General features: G+C 39.9%; 1 protein-coding gene across 6 annotated transcripts in view; it reads right to left on the bottom strand.

Annotated features, from left to right (window-relative positions):
* SHLD2 (shieldin complex subunit 2) overlaps window positions 1–16,868 on the bottom strand; it is an 84,010-nt gene that overhangs the window by 1,077 nt on the left and 66,065 nt on the right. For 4 of the 6 annotated variants that reach the window (XM_058696920.1, XM_058696921.1, XM_058696923.1 and 1 more), the window contains 3 exons: window positions 16,081–16,287; window positions 9,438–9,666; window positions 1,765–1,880 (listed from right to left, as the gene is read on the bottom strand). In XM_058696920.1, coding sequence (XP_058552903.1) covers window positions 1,765–1,880; window positions 9,438–9,666; window positions 16,081–16,287 — 552 coding nt within the window. Of the gene's footprint in view, window positions 1–1,764; window positions 1,881–9,437; window positions 9,667–15,052; window positions 15,095–16,080; window positions 16,288–16,868 lie in introns of those variants that run through there. The other 2 variants (XM_058696925.1, XM_058696922.1) reach the window with 2 other exon arrangements.

Raw genomic sequence — 16,868 nt, 5'->3', positions numbered from 1 at the left:
CAAAGGGTTCACTGTTCCCCTTGGTTTCTCAAGCCCCGAACCCACTTTACAGTTAGTTCTCTTTCTACCCCTTCTCCTTCTAGTGACGGGCGCTGAGGATACTCTAGAATTGATGACCCACAGTTCCTGCCGCTCACGGACAGGCTGTTCAGGCTGATGGCACTTCCTATTCCGCACAGCTAAGCGCTTCTTAAAACAACAGAGGAAAGAGCGGACATTAACATCTTCTTAAGTCAAGTCTGAGACAAAAAGAGTGTGTCCGGGTCAGAAAAGAACTCTTATTTATCCAGTCTACAGCCCTTATCATATGTATGAATTTATATAACAGAACTCTGAAGCAGCGACACAATGAGCATCAGATCTTCATAACACAAAAATACTGAAATTATAGACATAGCTATGTCACTCTATGTTTGCACTTGTCCTATAGGCTTCCTTTTATTTTTTTAGGACACCAAATCCAATTATTGAGCGGGGTGCCTCCATACTAGACTGACCAGGCACACGTCAAGCTACACTCGCTCCCTGACCAACACCACCAGCCTTTCTTGGATCGGGTCTACAGACTCCTGGGCAGCCAATCACAAATTTTTGGAAGTGAGAGAATTCTCTTAACGATACTTTTCTTTCTTTCTTTCTTTCTTTCTTTCTTTCTTTCTTTCTTTCTTTCTTTCTTTCTTTTTGTTTTGTTTTTGTTTGTTTTGTATTTTCACTTGGATAAGCTTAAAAGAAGTCAAGATTAGTGATCATTTGAATGGTCTGATGACCACTTTAGAACTGGTACCCACATGTTCTCTTAGGGTTACTATTTAATTAATGCCAGGAAGGACAACTTTGACCCTGTGGGCAAAAGAGACATATATCTGATCTGAGGATGATGGTGTTTCTGTGAGAAACGAAGACTAACTGGTATTGTGCCTAAAATGAAGGGACAAGACTGAAAACACAACAAACAACCTTGAGAGAAGGCCTGAAAGAGCCAAAAGAATGCAAGTCAATAAAGACAGTGAATAAAAAAAGAACAGAGAGCCTTCCAGTTAGGATGTGAAAAGCTGGAAAGAACATGGCTCCAACCTTAACAATTATTAGGAAAACTGAAGAAACTACAAAATCACAATTTATTGAGCCGCTAAGAAGGCAGAGGCAGTGAGACAGCCACACCCACCGAAGTGAGTGGGGACAGAACAGGAGTACAGGTGAGCTACAATTTTAATGACTTGCTAAAAGCCGAGTGTAGGCCAGTGCACAGGCGAGGGGAGTCCATACCCTCAAGTGTGCTTCTCGTCCCTACCAGGTGCTCACAAGCCTGGACTGAGGGCAGGACAGAGAGAAAGCTTCCAACCTGGTGAGGCCAGGAGAAGGGGAGAAGCGGCCACAAGAAAAACACAAACCACCCCCCACCCAGGACCCCTCCGCCCTCCTTTAAGGAACAAGAACCTTAAAGTGCTCCAGCAGGGACTGGCAAATCCTACTGCTCCAGTGCTGAAGATGGGAGAGGGGTGGGGAAGGTGAAAGAAAAATCCCCCCATTCCTGGGGGAGGAGCAGGAAACCGCCTAGGATCAAGACCATCGGGGGTGCCCTACTGCGGGGAGAGGGGCAGGTCTTATCTTCCAACTGACGTCCCCTTTGTTTCCTTTTTACGTGGATAGAAAAAAGACCTTAATTTACAGCATAGTGTTCTTTCTGCTCCAGTATACTGTGGAAACCCCTGAAATGAATGGTCTCACCAACAGCAGCCCCTGGACGGCGTGTTGATACCTTACCGACAACTCTGCTGAGCCAGTCAGGAGAAATGTTGAGTAGCATCTTCTCAATCAGCTCTGATCCTACATGGACGCACACCTTATGTACTCCATCAGTGATGGTCATTAAAGCTGGCCTGCAAAAGAGCAAATAACACACGACCCTCAACAAGGTTTTCAAATTAAAGAAATGCTTAAATACAAGGTCATTTCAAAGAGCACTGGGTTTTTATTCAGAGTCCATTTTAATTACTAAAATGACTCTAGGATGCTCTGAGACATCCTAGGAATAAGAGAAGGGCTTTTTTTTTTTAAGTTTCAAACAATAAATGGATAAATTTGATTTATTCCAGATTCATTTTAAGATTTCAGATACTAATATAAGAAAACATATTTTTACACCGTTGTGTAAATTATTTTTAGAAATAAAAATAAAGATAATCACACATTTCAAAAATCACAATTTCAAGTCATTTTTCCCAACTGGGCTCTTTCCTGTCAGAACCAAACTATTAACCAAACTGTTCTGCATGTCACTAAACAGGGAACAAGATAAATCATTTCCAGTATGTCCTACAGCAGAATACTATGTGGGTGTTAAAAAGAATGAGGAAGGGTTATAAGTGCTATTAGGGAAGGAATGCCAGTCCTTAGATGGACTCTAAGGAACCAACGACATGAATAAAACAAAGTGAATATTATTCTATCGATGCTTTTTTTTATTTATTTGAGAGAGAGAACATGCAGGTAGGAGCAGGGGAGGAGTCGTGGTGGGGGGAGGGAGGGAGGGAGAGAGTGAGAGAGAGAGAGAGAGAGAGAGAGAGGGAGAGAGAATCCCAAGCAGGATCCACGCTCAGCCTGGAGCCCAATGGAGGACTTGATCTCATGACCCTGAGATCATGACCTGAGCTGAAATCAAGAGTTGGATGCTCAGCCAACTGAGCCACCCAGATGCCCCATCTATGTATTTTTATTATTTTTTTTAATTTTTTAAAAATGTTTATTTATTTTTGAGACAGAGAGAGACAGAGCATGAACAGGGGAGGGGCAGAGAGAGAGGGAGACACAGAATCTGAAATGGGCTCCAGGCTCTGAGCTGTCAGCACAGAGCCCGACGCGGGGCTCGAACTCACAGACCGTGAGATCATGACCTGAGCCGAAGTCGGACGCTTAACCAACTGAGCCACCCAGGTGCCCCTGTATTTTTAAAGAAAGGACCAAAACCCATAAAATACCTAGGAATAAACCTAACCAAAGAGGTGAAAAATCTATACGCTGAAAACTATAGAAATCTTGTAAAATTGAAAAAGACAAAAAAAATGGGAATACATTCCATGCTCATGGATTGGAAGAACAAATATTGTTAAAATGTCAATACTACCCAAAACAATCTACATGTTCAATACAATCCCTATCAAAATAATATCAGCATTCTTCACAGAGCTAGAACAAACAATTGTAAAATGTGTATGGAACCAGAAAAGACCCTGAATAGCCAAAGCAATCCTGAAAAAGAAAACCAAAGCTGGAGGCATCACAATCCTGAACTTCAAGATGTATTACAAAGCTGTAATCACCAAGACAGCATGGTACTGGCATAAAAACAGACACTTAGATCAATGGAACAGAATAGAGAACCCAGAAATGGACCCACAAACATATGGCCAACTAATCTTTGACAAAGCAGGGAAGAATATCCAATGGAATACAGTCTCTTCAGCAAAAGGTGTTGGGAAAACTGGACAGCGACATGCAAAAAACGAACCTGGACCACTTTCTTACACCATACACAAAAATAAACTCAAAATGGATGAAAGATCTAAACCTAACACAGGAAGCCATCAAAATCCTAGAGTTTTGAGAAAGCAGGCAAAAACCTCTTTGACCTCAGCTGTAGTAACTTCTTACTAAACACGTCTCCAGAAGTGAGGGAAACAAAAGCAAAACTGAATTCTGGAACCTTGTCAAGATAAAAAGCTTCTGCACAGCGAAGGAAACAATCAGCAAAACTAAAAGGCAACAGAAGGAATGGGAGAAGATATTTGCAAATGACATATCAGATAAAGGGCTAGTATCCAAAATCTATACAGAACTTATCAAACTCAACACCCAAAAAACAAATAATCCAGTGAAGAAATGGACAAAAGGCATGAATAGACACTTTTCCAAAGCAGACATCCAGATGGCCCACAGACCCGTGAAAAACTGCTCAATATCACTCATCATCACAGAAATGAAAATTAAAACCACCATGAGATACCACCTCACACCAGTCAGAATGGCTAAAATTAACAACTCAGGCAACAACAGATGTTGGCAAGGATGCAGAGAAAGAGGATATCTTTTGCACTGCTGGTGGGAATGCAAGCTTGTGCGGTCACTCTGGAAAACAGTATTGAGGTTCCTCAAAAAGTTACAAATAGAACTACCCTATGACTCAGCAATTGCACTACTAGGTATTTATCTAAGGGATACAGGGATGCTGTTTTGAAGGGGCACATGCACCCCAATGTTTATAGCAGCACTATCGACAATAGCCAAAGTATGCAAAGAGCCCAAATTTCCATCGATGGACGAATGGATAAAGAAGATGTGGAATCTGTATACAATGGAATATTATTCAGTGATCAAAAAGAATGAAATCTTGCCATTTGCAACAGCGTGGATGGAACTAGAGGGTATTGTGCTAAGCGAAATTAGTCAGAGAAAGGCAAATATTATATGACTTCACTTATATGTGGAATGTAAGTTACAAAACAGATGAACATAAGGGAAGGGAAGCAAAAATAATATAAAAACAAGGAATGGGGGGGAAACATAAGAGACTCTTAAATACAGAGAACAAACTGAGGGTTGCTGGAGTGGTTGTGGGGAGGAGATGGGCTAAATGGGTAAGGGGCATTAAAGGGGAAGACCTGTTGGGATGAGCACTGGGTGTTATACATAGGAGATGAATCACTGGAATCTACTCCTGAAATCATTATTGCACTATCTGCTAACTAACCTAGATAGAAATTAAAAAAAAAAAAAAAAAAAGTGCTCATGTCCTTTAATAGAACGTTTCCTACAAGTACCCATAGGAAAATGGCAAAGGCCATGAGGACACAGAAAAAAAAAGCTTTGCAGGAAAGCAAAAGCAATAGCTCTTAAACCACCAACAATAAAAGTTCAACCTTACTTCTCACTTGTAATGAGAGAAATACACTTAAAGGGCCACTGAGGTTCCATTTGCAACTACTAGATGGTCGAGGAGCATGATTCTTGTTGGCAAGGTTATGGGACGAGGGGTACTCTCATACGTTGGTGCAGGAAGTATGGAATTGATCCAGTGTCGATGGAAGGCACTCTACCAGTATCTGCCAGCCCAGAAATTATCCTGCAGCCATACAATCACTCATAGGAGTGGCATTTGTCTCAGGACGTGCACTGCAATACTGTTAGCAGTTGCGTTACACTTGGACACATCACTGTCTACCCACAAGGCACCAATTAAATATATGCCGATCTATTCAGGTATGGAATATGAGGCAGCCAACTAAAAGTGTGAGGAAGCTCCCTAACTGCTGACATGCACTGATTTCCAAAGTGAAAACGATGAGATGGGGAGAGAGTGCTGTGTGTCACAGGGGAGTGAAATCTGGGCAGGGACGCGCACAGCCTGTGTCTGGACGGAGGCCCAGGACACAGTGGGTGGGGGGAGGGAGGGAGGGGATATTGTCACAGTAAGGCTTTTGTATCTTTTAAACATTTCTATGTTGGTATTAGGAATGTCTTACACATTAAATTTTACATATTAAAAACAATTTTTAAAAATTAAAAAAAAGAAAGGGATATACATGTGCTGGTGTTAGCATAATAAATTACTAGACAAATATACAAAAAACTTTGACAAGCATGGAATCAGCACTGGTGGTGGACAGGGTGGGTGGGGAGGAACTTTCTGCTTTGTATCTTCCTCTACTGTTCGCATTTTTACCATGGCTATATTACCTCTTTTAAAAATAAATTGTAAAAAATAAATTGAGAACAGGTTTTAGAAACAGACTCATTAATATAGAGGAATTTAACATAACAGCTAAACCACACTCCTGATTTTCCCCCTTTACCCACGTGATGATTCTAGGTCTTCCCTCTTTTTCACTCTACTCTTTCCCCCATGCTGTCTTTCCTCCTCCATTCTTTATTTCAGCAAATACACACTCAATATCTACTATGTGCCAAGCACCATGCTAAGCACTGGGTGCTTGCTAGGAAAGAAGACAACTCTGGTTCCCTCACATGAGGAGCGTAAGAGTTTAGAGGGACGAAAAGACAGTAAGCATTTTGACAGTGATGCCAAGATGATTCAACAGGGAGAGAATAGTCTCTGCAACAAATCATGCCGGGACAACCGGATATCCACATGCGAAAAAATGAAGTTGGACCCCTTCCTTATAATCCTGACAACTCAAAATACACTATGGACCTATATGTAAAAGTCAAAACCATAAAATTCTTACAAGTATAGGAGTAAATCTCTATGATCTCAGCTTAAGAATGATAGCTTTCTTAGCTACGATACCATTTAAAAGCACAAGCAACAAAAAGAAAAACACATAATAAAAAAATGTTGGCAAGGATGTGCAGAACTTCATATACTCTTGGTGAGAATGTAAAACTGGGCAACACCTTTGGAAAACAGTTTGGAAGTTCCTCAGAAAGTTAAACATAGAGTTACCATACAACCCAACAATTCTAAAACGTACATTCACATGAAAATGTGTACACAAATGTTCATAGCAGTACTATGTATAGCAGCCAAAAGGTGGGGAGCAGTCCAAACGTTGAGTTGGGGGGGGGGTGCCTGCTAATGGAAATGGGGCTACTGGGGGCAGGGGTGATGAAAATGTCATAAAATTGACCATGGTGACAGCTGCATAACTCTGTGAATATACTAAAACCATGGATTTTATATCTTGGATGGGTTCATTTGATGCTACGTGAGTTCTACCCAATAAAGGCGATTTTTAGAAAAGACAGAACACAACTAGACAAGTACAAATTGCAATGTGCACACGCCTGGTGCTGTAGCAGAAAATCGAGGGATTAGGAAGGCCTCCTGATGAAGTACCATTTGAACAGAGACGTGAGGGAGCCAGACTGGTGGAATCAGGCAGAGGGAAGAACACGCAAGAAAGCCCACGGAGAAGAAGAACGAGTGTCCAAGAACTGCCCGAAGGCTGGGGTGGCTGGAACACAGCGAGCCAGGGGAGGCGTGGCAGCAGACAAGGTTGCGGGCGCGACACGGGCACGACAGTGTAAGGGGAAACTCCTGGAAGGTGTTTAAGTGAGGCAGCGATCACCCAGTCAGCTGCGTAGAGAATGGGCTGGAGCGGGCAAAGGCAGAAGGAGGCCAACTGAGAGACGATGCTGCTCTGACAGTTTGAGCAAGACATAGCAGCGGCTTGGACCAGGCCCACATGCTGCTGGACCAGGACGCACTGACTTCCTTTCTGGTTTCACAATCACTGGGGTTTCAGCAAGGCCAGGAGAAAAGGATGCCACGTGCTCTGCAATGTGTGGGATCCCCTCTACAATTGGAAAGTGTCCTGCCTGAAATGTCAATAGTGCCCCTGAGTCTGAGGAACAGGACTAAGATGCCAGCAGTGGAGACAGAAAAAAGCAAGTGAATTTGTGATACAGTTTTGGATGAAAATTTGTAGGACTTGCCAGTAGATCAGACATGAGAGGTAAGGAAAAAGAAATGATTTAAAGGTTATGTGCAGGTATCTAGGTTACGGGGGTAGACGGTGATGCCATTCACTGGGAAGTATAAAAATGGGAAGAATCCAGTTTGATATAGATGGGAAAAAATAAGAGAGTCAATCTCAGGCATTTTTAATGTGGGATACCTGACAAATAGTCAAGTAGGGAATTCAGCATCTCAATACTTGGGCTTGGAGGAAAAAACCAGGGCAAAGATGCAAATGAAAGTCACCAGCACATAGAGAATCCTTTGCAAGCAAGTATGAGACTCAAACGATGGTATCTAATGTTTCCACTGGAAAATCAGCTCCAAGTTGCAAGTAACCAACATAAAATGTGATTGATCCACTCACAGTATGGGACTGTCCTGCCATAGGAATGTTCATTAAGTATTTCATAAAAGACTTTTAAGTACAAGAAGTATGCTTCTATCAATCAATATAACCTCCACAGCAATAAATATCAGGTGAACATACATAGACACCTAATAACTGCCTAATTGATGGAGTCTTTGAAAAATAACCAGAGCTTTTTCTTCTTCAGTTTGCTGACTGAGTTATGTAGAGTCCTAAGTGATGACTTATGCGATGTTTTCTGAATCACGTATGTGATAATTTGAAAGAAACTGTCATTTAATATCTCAAAGTTTTCTTTTAATCTGGATCCTAAACCTAAGAACAATTTAAAGACTTTTAAATAAATTTTTTAAAAAACCCAACTCTTACTTTGGCTATCAACATTCGAGTAACACAAAGAATTAGCACTACCTCTTCAACGCAGTATCGTTTAGGATTAGACCTTATGTACCTCATACTAGATTATACCATAATCGGGTGATATTGATCTGTGAGGTCCTTCTCTTGAACAGTTATTCTTTAGACTGAATATTCAAAGTCTCTCTTCTCTTTAAGAGATATTTATTGGGTAATGTTTTTGTCCAATAAACAATATATTGATTAGGAACATTAAGAATGGCATAAAATAACACATATACTCTGTAAGGAGCCATAACTGTTGATAAGAAATCAATTTTAATTAATTCTGTTTCTTATATACCATGCATCTTAATTTAATTTTCTTTCTCATACAAGCAACCTTCAGAGTAAGAGCAAAATGTACTTACTTATTTATAAGGTTTATAGATTAAGCTTCTGAAAATGTTCTTAATGTATACCATGATAACATGCTGAATACATGTGCATTTAGTTTTTAGATACTGCAGTAGTTAGAAATAGAAAAGAGCATAAGACACTGATGGCTATTCTGTAAAGCCATATAATTTACAAGGTAAAAAGAAAAATATTATCCATGACTCTGAACATTTATTATTTGAAAAATGTGTTTTCCACTGAGCTGGTTTGCAATTTTACCAAAGAACATTTGCAATCCTTAATTTCTAATATAAAGTTGGAAAAACTAAGGCACAGAAAAGTTAAACATCTTATTAGCTTCCAGAACTCAGAGGTTAGATCATAGAATACTTTTAACTTTTAAATTCCAATTATATGTTAAGGTAGGGAAATCAGTTTCTCATGAGCCATTTAGATCTTGGTTAAAAATATAAACCAAGTAAAAATTTTCTTCAGTATAGCTGCTTGAAGACAATAAAAATCTCCCAATTACTGCTTTTAAAAATTCCTGTTATGATTACTGGATAATTTTTGCTTTCATAAATAACCATGTGTCATTCAAGGGGAAAAAATGTATTCTCTTGGATTTAGCTCTAGTTAGTTTTCATAGGGTGATGGGCGTTGAGGAGGGCACCTGTTGGGATGAGCACTGGGTGTTGTATGGAAACCAGTTTGACAATAAATTTCATATATAAAAAAAAGAAGCTTACAAAAAAAACAAAAAAAGAAAGTAAGAATTGATATACACGATTTGTTGGTCATTTCCGGTCCTCTAATAATAAATATCTTCCATCCCACTGGCTTGCCTGGCTGCCTCACCTGTAGTACAGCTTCTTCATCGTAAAGGGCAAGCAGCTGTAGCACTGTTTATAGATCTTATTCCCATCAGTTTCCAGTTCCGATCCGCACTTTGCACAGCCAGTATATACGATGTCAGGAAGGGAAGAGAAGATGCTCCTCAGGGAGCTGTGGGCATTCAGAGTTATCTTCTGAGCTGCTGTAACAGGTATTACTAGCTCTAAAATCTGGGCTTTGATTAGAATCATTCCTACAAGAGACCAACAAAAAGACGTATTTATAAATGATAGGACCAAAATTATAACTGCAGTTTACAAACATGGTTAACGATATGGTTGATTCAGTTGCTTTTACGGTGAAGGATATCCCTGAGGACTCGCTTTTGGTCTTCTCTTTTGTTCACTCTTTCCCTGGACAATCTCACCCGCTTGCAACTTCAGTGTTTACTCTGGAAAGTGATGGGTAAGCTGCCGGTAACTAAAAGTGAAGATTTATTTGGAGAGTTTGGTTGCAGAGGTGGGTGTTTTCTTCCTCTCTGTTCTCTAGCATCATGCAAAATAAGGTCTATCCTTCTTTCAGGAGAAATTCCTTCAAACACTTGAAACCAGCTAATATACCCTCTTTCCCTGTCCTGTCTTTCTTCTGATCATTGCTAAAAGCCAAGTGGCAGGTCAGCTATTCTTTCAGTCTCTGCTTTATCCAAAATAATACACCACTAGCTTATCCTCTGTTTATTTTTTATTTTTTTTTATTAAAAAAAATTTTTTTTAACGTTTATTTATTTTTGGGACAGAGAGAGACAGAGCATGAACTGGGGAGGGGCAGAGAGAGAGGGAGACACAGAATCAGAAGCAGGCTCCAGGCTCTGAGCCATCAGCCCAGAGCCTGATGTGGGGATCGAACTCACGGACCGCGAGATCGTGACCTGAGCTGAAGTCGGATGCTTAACCGACTGAGCCACCCAGGCGCCCCGCTTATCCTCTGTTTAAACTTTGTTTTTGTTTTTCAATTTCCTGCCCATCACCATCCATTCTCTGGGCATAGGTTACACAGCACATGAGCACCGAGAGTCTGCATTTACGAAATGTGTGACTCGCCAGGACATTGAGCATGTTCCTTGACTGCTCACTGGCTCATGCATTCACCTGTTAGACAAATACTGAGTATCTGGTATCTATCAGGCATTCCCTTTTTCTAATTCACCTTTGCCTTATTATATACTAGTGAGGTCTGTGAGTTCATCTGAGTTCATCTTCTCCCCTCCTCTCCAGATTCAGTTTAAAGCCTTTATTTAAGCCTTTGGATTTGTTCTTCTTCATCCTTTTAGCAGGGAGTATACTCCAGGTCAGGAACTCATCCTTCTGGCTACCTATGCTCTTTTTGGGTTATCTTCTTTAAGACTCCCACTAATAGTGACTTTCCTATTCCTAAGTCCTTCTGTTTGCTTTAGTCTTTTGGCACCCAAAGACTTTTCCAATCATGTCCTGTATCCCTACATGAATTGCAAGAATACGTAGTGGTCAGCATACTTAATAAACTACAGCAGACTCTACATCACACCTTTCCACAGACATGTTGAATCACTAAAACATTGATGAAAGAATTCAATAATTTTAGAAGAACACTAACATCACTCCTAACATTTTATAAACTTACACACCTCTATAAAAGAATTAAAAGTTCATTATTAATGTAGCTTCTGTTTCAAGGGGGCTTATAGCCTGCTGGGTACTGACATTCTGCTGATGGAAGGACCAGATGCTGAGTAAGCATCTTCATTTCTTTATAAGGAGCCAGGCACAGCCTCACCCCATCCAGCTTCTGTGAAGTTTTGTTAAGAGAACAGACTTTCTTAGGAAATTGTCCCATGTTAAGCTCCCTTTCTCCCTCCTTTTATTTAACTGAAACATGTCAGGAAAAAACTGCTTGTACTTCTATATACTCCATCCATTTCTGTCTTAAAAACACATAAACAATGAGAGAAACAATGAATTTAGCCCTCATAAGTGAACATAAAGAGAAGGAAAAATGGCTAAAAGGACCACTCTGAACACAGCCTACCAGGGACTGACTGTACAGCACAAAGTCTTTGCATGGTTTAACAATGGGGAGTCCATCTCCAGAGTTTGCAAGGACATGCCAAATCCTCAGCCTCAGCCCCCAAACCAGATCTTCAGAGCTGTGAGCACCTATTTTGTTAGTGTTTATGATAGTCATTTTTATTTTAAAATCTATTTCTATGTCTTCAATTCCAGCAGGGAGCTGCTCTGTGTAAGCAGTAGATAATAGAGCTGACTTCTCCATGACACCAAGTTAAATGTAGCCCCTATTCTACCTGTGGCATACTTTCTTGCAGCGACCAGCTCCATAAGCCTATAGTGCTCTTGGAGGGCAGAGGAGGGGTGCATAAATATGAAGCAGTATAAAAATTTGTATATTCTATCATCTGTGTTCATCTTCCAGAAATGTTAATTTTTTAAGGTTTTATTTTTACATAATCTCTACACCAAACATGGTGCTCGAACTCATGACCTCAAGATCAAGGGTTGCATGCTCTACTGACTGAGGCAGCCAGGCACCCCCAGGAATATTAATTTAAATTAACTGTTAGTATTGGGGTGCCTGGGTGGCTCAGTCAGTTACCCATCTGACTTCAGCTCAGGTCATGATCTCTTGGTTCATGAGTTTGAGCCCTGCATTGGGCTCTGTGCTGACAGCTCAGAGCCTGGGAGCCTGCTTTGAATTCTGTGTCTCCCTCTCTCTCTGCCCCTCGCCTGCTCACACTGTGTCTCTCTCAAAAATAAACATTAAAAATTAAAAAAAAATTAATTAACTGTTAGTATTAATAAATGTTGCAATGTAGAACTAGGTATATGGAGTTCTTCTCTAAGAATAAATCTCTGTATTCCATTAAAAGTTGGGTTTTTTGAGCGGTGTTACTGTTTTTGTTTTCCACTTGCATTCTCCTTAGACTTAATAATGGTCATATCTTGGAGAACATATATGCATACATATGTGAATTAACACTACACAAGTCAGAAAATTTTAATCTGGCATTTGGCCAACGTAGAAAAAGGGACTGGATTTATGTTCCCATCTTATGATATAATAAAAAATAAATATTTGATCTTTGTCCCTAGTTCCTGGCACAGAGCTCTAAAAAATGCTTGGATCTCCAAGTGATAAGAGTGACTTCCGTATGCTAATAAGATGATGACAGGCGGCTGGGGGCCCATGGGCAGCTTCAGGTCTTGGTGGGGAAGGGGGCTGATGACCAGAAAGACCAAGGCATGGTTAGAGAGTTGGAACTTTCAGCTCCACCCCTCCAAACTCTGGGGAGTGGAAAGAGGTTGGAGATTGAATTAATCACAAACAGCCAGTGGTTTAATCAATCATGCCTACACAAGGAAACCTTGATAAAAACCCTTAAGCAAAAGGGTTCAAGGAGCTTCTGGGTTAATGAACATGTTGAGGTACTGGGAGAACTTGAAAAGGGTGGAGGCTCTGTGCCCCTTCATCCATACCTCGCCCTGTGCATCTCTTCCATTTGGCTGTTCCTGAGTTGTATCCTTTATACCAAACCACTAAACGCAAATAAAGAGTGTTCCGGGGGCACCCGGGTGGCTCAGTTGATTAAGCGGCTGACTCTTGAGTTAGGCTCAGGTCATGATCTCACAGTTCAGTTTGTGAGATGGAGCCCTTGTGTCAGGCTCTGCATCAACAGCACCAGCGCAGAGCCTGCTTGGTCTTCTCTCTCTCCCTCTCTCTCTCTGCCCCTCCTCTGCTCACGCGCGTCCTGTCTCTCTCTCAAAATAATAATTTTTTTTTATTTATTTATTTATTTTTTATTTTTTTATTTTTTTATTTTTTATTTATTTTTGGGACAGAGAGAGACAGAGCATGAACGGGGGAGGGGCAGAGAGAGAGGGAGACACAGAATCGGAAACAGGCTCCAGGCTCCGAGCCATCAGCCCAGAGCCTGACGCGGGGCTCGAACTCACGGACCGCGAGATCGTGACCTGGCTGAAGTCGGACGCTTAACCGACTGCGCCACCCAGGCGCCCCGTTTAATAATAATTTTTTTTTAATGGATACATTGGAGTTTATCAAGATTCAAAACTTAGGGCCTTCAAAAGACCTGGTTAAAAGAACAGGTGAGAAGACAAGTGATAGACTAGGAGAACATCTTTGCAAAGCATATATCTAATAAATAATTTTTATTCAGAATATAAAGAACTCTCAAAATTCAATAATAATAATCAACCCTTGTTTTTTAAATGGGCACAAGATTTCAGTTGACACTTCATCAAAGAAGACATATGGATGGCAATGAAGTACATGAAAAGATGCTCAATATCATTAGCCAATAGGGAAATGCAAATTAAAAGCACAACCACCTATCATTACCTAAATTAAAAAGAATGCTCATACCAAGCGTTGACGTGGATGTGGGAAAAACAGAACTCCCACACACTGCTTGGTGGAAATGTAAAATGCTACAACTACTTTGCAAAACAGTTTGACGGTTTCTTAAAAAATTAGGGGCGCCTGGGTGGCTCAGTCGGTTGAGCGTCCGACTTCAGCTCAGGTCACGATCTCACGGTTCGTGAGTTCGAGCCCCGCGTCAGGCTCTGGGCTGATGGCTCAGAGCCTGGAGCCTGCTTCCGATTCTGTGTCTCCCCCTCTCTCTGCCCCTCCCCCATTCATGCTCTGTCTCTCTCTGTCTCAAAAATAAACAAACATTAAAAAAACAAAATTAAACACACATCTACCATACAATACAGCTATTTATTCAATTCCTAGGTACCTACCCACCAAAAAAGAAAGGACTATGTCCATCTAACACTTTATACATGAATGTTTATAGAAGCTTTACTTATAATAGCCAAGAACGGAAACAACCCAGATGTCCGTCAGCAGATGAACAGACAAATCGCAGTGCATTCATACAACAGAATAAAAAGGAATGAATTAGTGATATGCACAAAAGCAGAGATACATCTCAAAAGAATTTGCTTAAAGATGCCAAACAAAACAGTGTACATAATATATGATTCCATGTATAAAAAATCATAGAAAAGTCTAACTAATCTCTGGTGATAGAAAGCAGATTGATTGCCTAGAAGGATCAGGGGGCAGGCATGCGTGGAAGGGAGAGATCACAAAGGGGCAGACTGGTGATGGTTTAACAACTGTGGTGATGGTTTCATGGGTTTCGTGTCAAAACTCACCAGTGTGAATGTGTATACTTCAAATAAGGGCAGTTTACTGTATGAAAATTATGCCCTAAAAACTCAGTTAAAAACCTTTTTAAATCTGACACTCTGAGCCGTATTTGAAAAGCACTCTGATAGATCCTCTGCTCTGCCTATCATACAACTTATATGTTTCTGTGGATGTACCAAAAGGGGGTATAGCGTGCCAGCAAAAAGTCCCAGAAATAAACTTGAAAATCTTAGCATGTGATCTCTTAGGAGCTTCAACCCATTTCATTTTGGAACAGATTCTTTTTTATTAGAATTGTAAAAATAATCTTATTTCACTTAAACCACACCTAGCATTTAATAAAATCTAAAACCATCTATAAGAATTCAGAAAATTACTCATGCAAACGGGAGAATAAAATTAAAACTTACTATCAAGATCCAAAGTTCCTGAGATATTCTTAAAAACTTAACCTACAAAAGCACCAAGAATGGTAATCTTATATAAATTCTGAGAAAAAAAATTTGACCAAATATTTTCTTCTTCATTAGAAAATTTAAATTATGTAACAATAAACCTACAGATACATTCCATTTTTTTCAACCCCCATTTCCCCTCTAAAAACAATTGCTACAATAACCACTAGAAAACATTCTATTAGTTTCCAAGATTGATGATTACTGACATTTACTGATTGATTATTGGCATTTAGCAACCTTAAATATAGCCTTGAATGCCATCTAATTTGTTATACCTTTAACTGGGAGTTAGCATACTTTTAGCACATCTCTGTACTTAGGAAGCCAATGCAATTTATGAGAAGTATTTTCCACTTAACTTGTATCACTTTATCTAGTTATTTTCACTATTTGACTCTCTTTATTCTGAAGTGTATAACATATTGAACCTAAAGCACATTCCTTTTACTACTGCACTCTAATTACTTTAATGGTATTAAGTTCATGGAAAGCGTGTACGTGAATAAAATCCATTTCCAAAGCCATTCTTTCATGTAGTGTTTCTGAGGATTAATTTTATACCCATATATGCACACACACATACAAATACGTGAGTTCAGAAAGTACATTATATTTTACTAAGCAGTAAGCAAATTGCGTGGATTCTACATCAATGCTAAATTTTAACAACCATGTACAGGTAGCAGCTTAGTAACTTGATAAAATGCTTATCTCAACAGTCACTCTGGTTAGGGTCATTTTTCTATTTCCGGTTTATTAAATGATGAATGGCTTGTATAAATATGCAAAAAATATTTTTAAGTAATTCTCTAATAATTACAACTTAACCTCAAAGGATTGGTAGGCAGAAAGCTCAGAAGATGCAAATACCTGGTTCGGCTATTTATGATGATCTGTATTTCACTTTTATGTTCAATTGTACATTTTTCCCCACAAATGGCAGCTTAAACTAGCAGTGTCTTACATATTAGAGATCTTACCTGAACGCTTGTCCTCTAAGTGTGTTGCCAAATCTGACATCTTCACAAAGGAGGGCATGCTTTTTTGGAATTTTGCTTTAAATTTAACCGCCCTTATATCATCATCAAACAGGCACTCACAGGATGACCAAGATGTTGTATGCAATTCTAAGCTTTCTAGGATGTAATTGCGCTGAACAAAAAGATATTTAAATTCCCAAATATAATCTTAAACAAACAAACAAAAACAAAAAGTCACCAAAAAAGAAATAATCTAGGCTCAGAATCAAATTAAATAGATCAATCTGATTAAATCAGTTAAATGCAACATTTATCGCACTAAGGAATTTGGGTGTAAAGAGACAAAATGTGAACGCTGTTTTAAGGCAATAGGATAAAGATGCTGGAGATAATTTTAATAAAAATGTTTTCTAAAGATTTCCTGGTCTCTTAAACAGTCATAATTTATCATAACTAACTGCTTTTCAGAGTAGCTATTTCCTGTTTTGGTGTCTACAGGCAAAGATTTTTAAAAATAGTAAGGCATAGGGGCGCCTGGGTGGCGCAGTCGGTTAAGCGTCCGACTTCAGCCAGGTCACGATCTCGCGGTCCGTGAGTTCGAGCCCGGCGTCGGGCTCTGGGCTGATGGCTCGGCTCGGAGCCTGGAGCCTGTTTCCGATTCTGTGTCTCCCTCTCTCTCTGCCCCTCCCCCGTTCATGCTCTGTCTCTCTCTGTCCCAAAAATAAAAAAAAAAAAAAAAAAAAAAAACGTTGAAAAAAAAAATAGTAAGGCATAGAAATGGACACATG

The sequence above is a fragment of the Neofelis nebulosa genome, chromosome 13 (genome assembly GCF_028018385.1).
Source record: "Neofelis nebulosa isolate mNeoNeb1 chromosome 13, mNeoNeb1.pri, whole genome shotgun sequence".
NCBI classification, from domain to species: Eukaryota; Metazoa; Chordata; class Mammalia; order Carnivora; family Felidae; genus Neofelis; species Neofelis nebulosa.
This window is presented reverse-complemented; position numbering and strand designations above follow the sequence as displayed.